Below are 10,000 nucleotides of genomic sequence, written 5' to 3' on the forward strand. Positions count from 1 at the left end.
TTTTTTTTTTTTAATTTTTATATTCTGTGATCGAATTCCACTGAGGTCGATTTCGTGTTTCATCTTTTCGGGGGTCGATGAAATAAATACCAATGAAGCACTGAGTTCGATGTAATCAAGTAGCCCTCCTGCCTCCCCAAAATTTCAGGGTTTATACCTATAGTAGAAAAGATTATTATCATTTTTGTTTTTATTAAGGAAAAAAAAATAATAATGTCCTCAGGTGCACTACAACTAAAAAAAAAGAATTTTTTTTTAAAGGTGACATCAGGTATGCTGTTGGCGAATTTTAGGAAGTATGGAAGTTCTGAAGGATGTAGTGTTTTGACAGCTAACGACTAATACAAGTGGTTCATTCCCTGCTTTAGCAATTCTGAGGGTGAAAAAATGTCTCCGAAGGCCGTGAGTGCTGTGTTGTGTTTTGGTCATGTAAGCATAGCTGTGGTTATTGCTGCTGTTGCTGCTACTGCTGCTGCTGCTGCTGCTGCTGATATTGGATAGTACACTGGCAGGATCATTAGGTTAGGTGGTGGCATAATTTTTCATTTCAAATGGCTGCAACAAATCCTTTCAAGTTAAAGGTCCCAAACTATAACTTCCACTCCGCTCTCCGCAATCCTGTCACTTGAGACCCAAACATTGTCACGTGCGCTATCTCAACTCTTCTGACTAAAGCACTCAAACAAATTCATTCATATTACTATTCCCCTGATCTTGTTTGGGAATTTGTCTTACTAATCCTCTAATCTTGCATAATAATTCATTTACCTTACTCTGCTTCTATTCTTGTTCATTATTTCCTTCAACTTGCTATTCCTCAATCCTTGTTTAGAAATTCATGAAACTATTTCTCTCCTCTTATTGAACAAAGTCTTTACCCTTCGATTCTTCTATTCTTGTTCAGTAAATAGTCTTACTGTTCCTTTATTCATGCTCTGTAATTCACACATCTCATTATTTCCCTATCCCTCTTCTTCAGTAATTCATGTCATACTATTCCCCTATGCTTCTTCAGTAACTCTTTTCTCTTACTTTCCCCTTATTCATGTTCACTAAATCTTTTATGCTATTATTCGTCCATTCTTGTTCAATAATTCATAAGTCTTATCATTCATCTTTTCCTGTACAGTAATTCAGTTCCCTTAATAATTTTCGCAGTTTTTGCAGTAGTATATCTTACTATACCATTATTCTTGTTGAGTAATTCCTGTTTTATTATTCCTTTATCACCGTTCGATAATTTTATCCCCCCCACAATTTTCCCCCTTTTTGATTGATTTTCTGTATAAGGATAAAACAAAACAGAGGGGGGGGGGGGAACTAACCGAAAATAAAAAAAATTAATCAATAAGATGGCGAAAACAAAAAAAAAGGATCTAGTTACACCAAATAATAATAATAATAATAATAATAATAATAATAATAATAATAATAATAATAATAATAATAACAATAATAATAATAATAATACTAACAACAACAACAACTTTTAGACACCATACTACATAAATGTCAGATAAAAACTGTTATGTATGTATATTTATATGTCTTTCAGTGTGTGTGTGTGTGTGTGTGTGTGTGGAGGGGGTATTTGTGCGAATGTGTTTGCGCGCGCGTTTGTGTGCTTAGAGCTAGAAATAGCTGATAAGACCAGCGTATCAATATAACGTGCTATATGCCCAGAGACAGAAGTCATTAGTAATAAGACGCTCTCCGATTGGCTGCCAGAAACGTCGTAATTTGGTTTTCATATTTTATGAATCTTTACTGACGATATCAAAAATCTAAGGCAGGGGGCAGAGAGAGAGAGGAGGAGGAGGAGGTAGAACGGGAGGAAAAGGAGAACGAGAAGGACGGGGAAAGGGGAGGAAGAGTAGGAGAAAGTTATATAGAAGCAAAGGATAAGTGTGGGGAAGGGAAGATGGAAGACAGATTGATATCATACGATATTGATATGAGAGAAGAGTTATCATGTGAAATCGTTCTTCAGCAGCACTTTATAATATGAAGGAATATTATAATAAGGGCTTAAAGTGTATATATATATATATATATATATATATATATATGTATAAAGACACACACATATGTGTGTGTGTGTGTGTGTGTGTGTGTGTGTGTGTGTGTGTCTATGTATATATATATATATATATATATATATATATATATATATATATGTGTGTGTGTGTGTGTGTGTGTGTGTGTGTGTGTGTGTGTGTGTGTGTGTGTGTGTGTGTGTGTGTATGTATGTATGTATATATATGAACAATTGCAGCGTGGAAGGTGTTTATAAGCCATTTAAAATAAGACAAAAAAACCCGTTAGATTCACTTCAACATTTAAATTTAATTTGTCAAAATATTTTCGTTGCTTTGAAACCGCGATCTGTTCAAATTTGTCAATGAACAGGTCGCAGTTTCATATATACGACGGGCTTCTTTCAGTTTCCGTCTACCATGTCCACTCACAAAGCTCTGGTCGGCCCGAAACTATAGTAGAAGACACTTGCCCAACGTGCCACGAAGTAGGACTGAACTTACACTATTTGGGAGAAAGCCAAACATCACTTTTTGTTTGCTAAACCATAAAACTCTAAACAAAGCCCTGTTACCTATCTTCCCACATTTTTTATTTTGCTAATGAATAAAGAAAAACGATAATATTTATCTCTACATAAATAAACTTTCTTTTTTGTATATCACAGGTTAACAGAAATCCTTGATAATGATTAGAGCGAGATTATACTACTTATGTTGCATGTCTCTAAAGCCTCGACATAAAAAGTTGATAACGAAAATCTTTCCAGCCAATCCTGATGATGGTCTTATTAAATGCAGAATGGATAAGTTACTACTTTATGCTTCCTCTAAGCCTGATAAGTTTCTTGACATTGCCGAGAATTTTGCCCAACGAATTCAAAGAGATATATACCGTCATTACCGAATTGGTTATATTTTCCTCACTATGGAAGCTATGTACGAGTTACTTCTGGCGTCTAGTGTGCATGGACTCCATTTATTAACACCGAATTATCTAAATGTGATTAAGAAATTACTTGACAACAACTGTATCGATCTGCAAGTGCTTGCAACGGATTATTTTATAAAGTTTACTTTCATAGACGAAGACACACATGCCTATTACGACTGGTACGACGTCTTTGTATTACGCTTTAAAGATATGTGTTATTGCAAAAGCGCAACAGGGCTGACTAAATATCGAATTCGAATAACTGGTTTGCGTGGAATCCAAGGAATAATACGCAAAGCTATCAATGATGAACAAGAATTGAATATTTGGCAAAGTGAAAAGATTCAGAAAATTATATCCTCGCTCCTTTACAACATGCATGATAGTTCACCATTGTCGCCAGAACAGAGCTATTTGGAAGATGTCGCTTCCCTTGCTTCTACTGCAGAAAAAATATTCAGTGGTCTTATACACCATGCTACGTTCGGTACAATTAAGTCAATACTAAAACCTGTTTTAGTCCACTTCGATTACCATCAGCTTTGGGCGCCAAATGATTTTGCAGTGAAAGCTTTTAAAATCATAATGAATTCGATTCAAAGCAAATACAGCTATTTAGTTCTTCAGATGCTCGTCTATCACATGGATAACTACACAGAAAATGAACCTGTAATCAAGACAAATATCATTGATGTTGTTTTCCAGAATGTGCTGATTGCTTCGGAATCTTGTGTCTTTCCTACGATGCTGGAAGTCTTTGATTCTTTACTAAAGCATTTAAAACACTCCGTTCACTCGGATCACTCAGACTGGCAATACAGGGAATTAGAAGAGACATTCCAGAATACTGCCGCTAATACTATTTGTCAAATAGCAAACAGGTTAACGTGCTATCAGAAAATTGATGCTATGATGTTCCTATTGGGAAAATTTCCAGCAGATGGCACAGGCCAAAGTTTCGAAATCCTTCAGATTATCAAGTTACAGAAAATGATCCTGATGGTTCTTCATAAAATTTCTAATGAATTACGTTTTGTTGTCGGAATGAACGCTTTTTCTCCCGAGTTTCTCGTTCTTCTATTAAAAATATCACAAAACAAAGATCCCCGTTTTAGAGTGAGAGTTGAGCAGATTGTACACGGTCTCTTAGACAAACATCAAAATACAACCATTCTTAGTAAGGTTTGCCTGTTGAAAGATCTGTCTCAGATAACATTAGAAATAACACCAAGACACGACGAAATATTCATGAAAAAAAATGGGTATATTTTTTATCAGCATATTTATGAAAGTATCGAACTGGAAAATAATGATATTGAAAACTTTGAAATGATTTATTGCACAATGGCCTTGATTGCTGTCGAGTTTGGCTGTAAAGATATTATAGTTGATCTCTACAGATTAGCATTCGATATACAAGACATGGTAACCTTACACGCCTATCTGTCAACGAAACGCGCGTTTGCCGTACACAGCCTGATAGCAGCTTACATGAGCCTCTTGAGTAAGTTATTTGTTATTGCAGGTATACAGGCTCATATAAGTCAAATAATTGAACTCAGAGCTCAGGAAGCTAAGGATTTGCTCCCTGATTTTGTATACAATAACAAATCTGCGGCAAAGGTTTATCCGAAAGACTTTGTCATAGATGAGAGTTTGTTGTTTTCTCGGAAGGTCATCTTTGAAAATTTTCAATTGGCTAGCAGTATCAACGTAGAGTTAAACACATCTGTAAGGATGAAGAAATCGTTTTCAGCTGACAGTGCTAGGAGTATAATGGAGATGCCCACCCCTGCTCATATTTTTGATAGTGAATTTGAACTATTTCATCGAATGACGCAGAGTTTAGAAGATGATAAAGAATTCACATTTGACGCTATGAAGGAAGTGCTAACAAGGACAAACTTAATTACAGAAGATAATGAAAACGACAAACGAATACAGATATATAGAAAATTTAAGTATGGAGCATTCGAAGAAATTGTGCAAACTTCGAAAGATAAACAGAAAAATTTTGAAGCTAATTTAAAAAAGGCCCTTGCTACCTTCACTGACTCGCCAGATATATCTTTAAATGTATTACTAGACAAAAGCCTAGAACCTTCTTATTTATATGAAGACATTCAGATTCCCGTAACTATTTATTGAGAAAATTAAAATGAATAAACAATGCTTATCATACCATTTGTCTTTGCGCAAATTTTCTGGTCTTGCTATTTTCAAAGAAAATACAGCAGAACCATTGCAATATACATTCTTTGTTTGTTTGTTTTTTTTATGTTCTATGGATACACTCAAGGGCTCACAACTCTTTAACGCCTTGCTAAAAGATCTGAGGGATCTTCATGGAGTGGAGGTAAATGTTTACATGAAACAGCTTGATCTTCTGCTATCCAAGGTCCCACATGAACCAATATGATGGCAGGAGTGTCAAACTCCTTCCTTCACTAAAAGCCATTGAAAAAAGATTAGCCATTGAAAAGGTGATTACACTGGCGGTGCTCTAGTATGCCACAGCCTTAGAGCTGCAACGTGTAAAAGAATAAAAGAATATATATATATATATATATATATATATGTATGTGTGTGTGTGTGTGTGTGTGTGTGTGTGTGTGTGTGTGTGTGTGTGTGTGTGTGTGTGTGTGTGTGTGTGTGTGCGTGTGTGCGTGTGCTCAGAATGTCGAGAGCAATATATAGGCCAAACCAAAAACAGTCTACGCCGAGAAGATGACCGTACATATATCCCAGATTAAAATTCGGGAATACAGAAAAATAGCATTAAGCGAACACATCGGCATTTGCACCACTAACGAACAACCCAACTTCAGAAATTTTTCCCCTCTATAAATTCAGGGACGATGCAACCTATAATCAGTGCAATAGCAAAGAATCATATTTTATCGCAAAATATAAACCCCTTTTGAATGCTTCCACCACAGATGACACTACAAGGATCTTAGAATAGAACCCACGCAAAAATTAAAAGCGATATATTCAAAACAGTTACCACTCCTGAATTTATTTAGAACAATTCCAATCCCTACTGCTACAATCACAACAGGTCACTTTTAGGTCACTTGACCAGTAAAGAGGATTCTACGAACAGTCTGCTACTGTCATACCACTCCCGTCTTTTTTCCTTCTTTTTTCTCTTCTTTTCCTACTCCTTCTTTTTCTTCCTTTTCTTTTTCTTCGACGTCTCGGTTGCTGCTGTTTAAACAATCGAAATACAGAACCATAATTCTTCTGCATTCTTATTAATTATTTCTTCAGATTTGCTTCTACCTACTGAGCCTTCACAAAACAGAGAGAGAGAGAGAGAGAGAGAGAGAGAGAGAGAGAGAGAGAGAGAGAGAGAGAGAGAATAAATGGAAAATGTCCTACCTATTTAAAGACTATGGAAATATTTTTAAAAGACATATTTCATTTCATTTTTCTTCAATTCAATTGTTTTTCCTGCTTTATTCTAAGTTGAAAAAGTCGAAAAGACTGAAACCGGTACTAAAATGTTCTTCATGATAAAATTATTTTAGCATTTTCTACCTTGTCTTATTTTCCTTATACATATCAACTCGTGTGTTACTTTTCAACCTTCTACACACACGCGCGCACACACACAGATATGCAGACAGAGAGACGGACATAAATATATGACCATTTCACTCGGAAGTCTTCTTCTATTATCGTTATCTAGCTTCATTTTTTTCCGCCCTTCTTCCTACTCAGAAACCTATTTCGAAGAAAATTTATGTCAGAAACGACTCATTTGTTCGATTTGTCTGCGCATCAAGCTAATAGCTTCCATGGTTAACTTATCCATTGTGTATTCTGAATTTCGTTATGCACACAGACGCTCATGCACCCACTGTTTAACATCATTATGTCTCCACACCCAGAGCTACCCAGCTCTACAGAATCTAGTGAAATTTCTATAGTGTTAATGAATCGGGTAAATTACAAACATACGTTAGTCTGAAAGGAGACGTTGTTCTCCTTCGTGGGTATATAATATCGTTTAGCTTATTCACAATCGAATCTGTCTGCAATAAATTGAGTATGAATATACAAGTCATAGCATATAACACACTCTCACACACACACACACACACACACACACACACACACACACACACACACACACACACACACACACAATCTAGGTTAGTTTAAATATGTTTGTGATATATTTAAACTGCTAAAATGTAAATTCACTGCAGTTACTGTAGAGAAAGTTTTTTGTCTTATAGTAAAAAGACAGTTAAAGAAAAGTCCAGCCTATATATTTCTGTATACAGCAGTGAGAAATAATCAAATATATCAGTTACGAAGCAATTATTTATACTCAACATGATTGCGGATATTTCACGCATAGAAACAATTTATAATTGATTTTATAATTGATACAAATATAATCTTGTTTAAATATAAATCGCATAACTTTACTCCAGAAATTTGTTAAAATCGGAAAGGTCTATACTCTATAAAAAAGAGACTTTAAATGCATACAGTGTAGATTCATCTTATCGTCATTTAGTTTTAACTAATACAATAAAAGTGATATACAGATATTAATAATTTGATTCTCTCCTTCTCTCAATCCCTCTTACGAATACTTAATATGAAGGTAAAATATATGGGACAGAAGAAGTGAAATAAAACTACTTTCCCATTGTAAGAAGTGAATTAATCGTAATGTATTCTCGTATTGACAGAAAAGAGATTTCTTCCTGATATGAATCAACGTATTATGCGTGAAATTTTCGCCGCCATATTGACTACTGCTGACAAGCTTTTATTTGAAAATGGAAACTGTAATACAAACATACATACATACATACATACATACATGCATACACACATGCACACACGCATACACACACGCGCGCACACACACAGACACACACACACACATATCAAGGGTTGAACAGAAAAAGCACAAGGAGAAGAGGCTAGACGAAAGTAGAGCAAACGGAAAACTAGACAAAAACCAACATAACCGACGGGAAATTTCGGCAGACACGATACATGGAATATTCGTAGGTGATTTTTCCTCATCAGTCAATGACCTAAAATATCATAGTGGTCAGGCGCCAATTACCATTGCGACCACTCAGTTTTGGAGGCGCCAGAGCTCTTATTACGCATCTGGGAAAACGCTAGCGAATGTATACTAAGACAGAAACAAACAAGAACGAACTTAGGCAGAAATGAACAAAACGAATTTAGGCACAAAGACACACACACACACACACACACACACACACACACACACACACACACACACACACACACACACACACACACACACACTCTCTCTCTCTCTCTCTCTCTCTCACATATATATAATCGCCCATGTTACCACGTGTGTGTGTGTTTGGTTATGTACTTACGCAGGTACGTAAATGTGTGTACGTGTGTGTGTGTGTGTGTATGTGTGTGTGTGTGTGTGTGCGTGCGTGCGTGTGCGTGTGCGTGGTTGTGTATGTATGTGCGTTTGTGTCTCCACCGCTTGCCAACGATATTGGTTTGGTTGCATCCCCCTAACGTAGTAGTTCTGCAAAAGGGTCCTACAGAATAATTAACCAAACTTTTAACAGTAATTACGGAAGTCGATTCGTTCGACTATATCCTTCAAAGCATTGCTGCAGCAGGGCCGCTGATCAATGACTGATACAACTAAAAGAGCAACCGAAAGACTAACAGAGAACCAGGGCGGATGCTTTTTCTTAAATTCGAACAATCTTCAATTCATTATATTCAACGAGGAGATTGAAGAATAAGCCCCAAAATGTTTCATTATTTTCTGTCTTTGGGTTGAAATCAGATTCTAAAGAAATGATCGTTCTTGTGGTTTCCTTCAAACTAATCACTCCTCGTTCGATTTCCAATCGAGAACCATGATTCTATTCAGTGATGTAATGTCAATGATAACAAAAGCAGCAATATCTTTATAATTAGCATTATATTCATTATAATTAGCAGCAGCAACAGCGGCGGCAGCGGCGGCACAAGCAGCAGCGGCATTAACAGTAACGGCGGCAAAGTAGTAGTAGTAGCAACAGCAGCAGCAGCGCTAGATTTGATGATACTAACAAGAAGACCGTTGTATATATGTATATGTGTGTGTGTGTGTGTGTGTGTGTGTTTGTCTCCCACCACTTCTTGACAAACGGTGTTGGTGTGTTTGCGTCGCCATAACTTAGCGGTTCGGCAAAAGAAAACGATAGAATAAGTACCAGGTTTAAAAAATAATTACCGGGATCGATCTATTCGACTAAATATTCACAGCGGTGCCCCAGTATGACCGCAGTCTAATGATTGAAACGAGAAAAAGATAAAGGATAAAAGTTATGTAGATAGATAAAAGTATAAATAAATAAGTAAGTCTAGAGTAGATTTAATTGGCTCGAATTTTATTGGTCCTTGTTTAATCGATTTTTGGAGGATTCGAATTATGAACACAAAGAAACGTAACTAAACAGCACGTGGGATTTCATCCGGCACACTTCCGCTTCTTCAACTCTACTGCCTCAGAAGCCACAAAACTCGAAGTACCACCCCGCCACCATATCAACACACCTGCACCACCAACAACACCATCTTCTCTACAAGCACCACCATAACTAACGTTACCACACCATCGCCAACAAATGCCAGCAGCATCATCACCACCACCAACAACAAGAAGCACTTTCTCTCGACGTGCTAGAAATAGCAGCTGAATTTTCCCCAAACTACGCAGTTACCATGTGAAGAAAAATAAACGCGTTGGATAAAATGGTCCTTGGTTTGAGGTATATTAAAAACCGAAGAGATGGTCGTGACTGGAATACTAAGGAATATAACTCTGTTAAATGAAGGTTAACCTTAGGTAATACAATAACAACAAACACGGCAAGCAACAACCATCCAGCACAGCATTAACGCCACCACTTCCATCGACACACGGACAATCTCTAACAGTCACACCATGTCATATTTCGACCAACAACAACGCCAACACCATCAACTCAAACATTAATATCGATAC

At 36.6% G+C, this 10,000-nt stretch overlaps 1 protein-coding gene across 1 annotated transcript in view; it reads left to right on the plus strand.

The window, feature by feature from the left end:
• LOC106878610 (protein EFR3 homolog A) overlaps positions 1-5,151 on the plus strand; it is a 5,727-nt gene extending 576 nt beyond the window's left edge. Inside the window, exon 2 of the mRNA XM_014927881.3 lies at positions 2,705-5,151. Coding sequence (XP_014783367.1) covers positions 2,725-5,118 — 2,394 coding nt within the window. The 5' untranslated portion in view covers positions 2,705-2,724 and the 3' untranslated portion in view covers positions 5,119-5,151. The remainder of the gene's footprint in view (positions 1-2,704) is intronic.
• The last annotated feature ends 4,849 nt before the right edge of the window (positions 5,152-10,000 follow it).

This window comes from Octopus bimaculoides, chromosome 15 (genome assembly GCF_046866305.1).
Source record: "Octopus bimaculoides isolate indiv1 chromosome 15, ASM4686630v1, whole genome shotgun sequence".
Classification (NCBI taxonomy): Eukaryota; Metazoa; Mollusca; class Cephalopoda; order Octopoda; family Octopodidae; genus Octopus; species Octopus bimaculoides.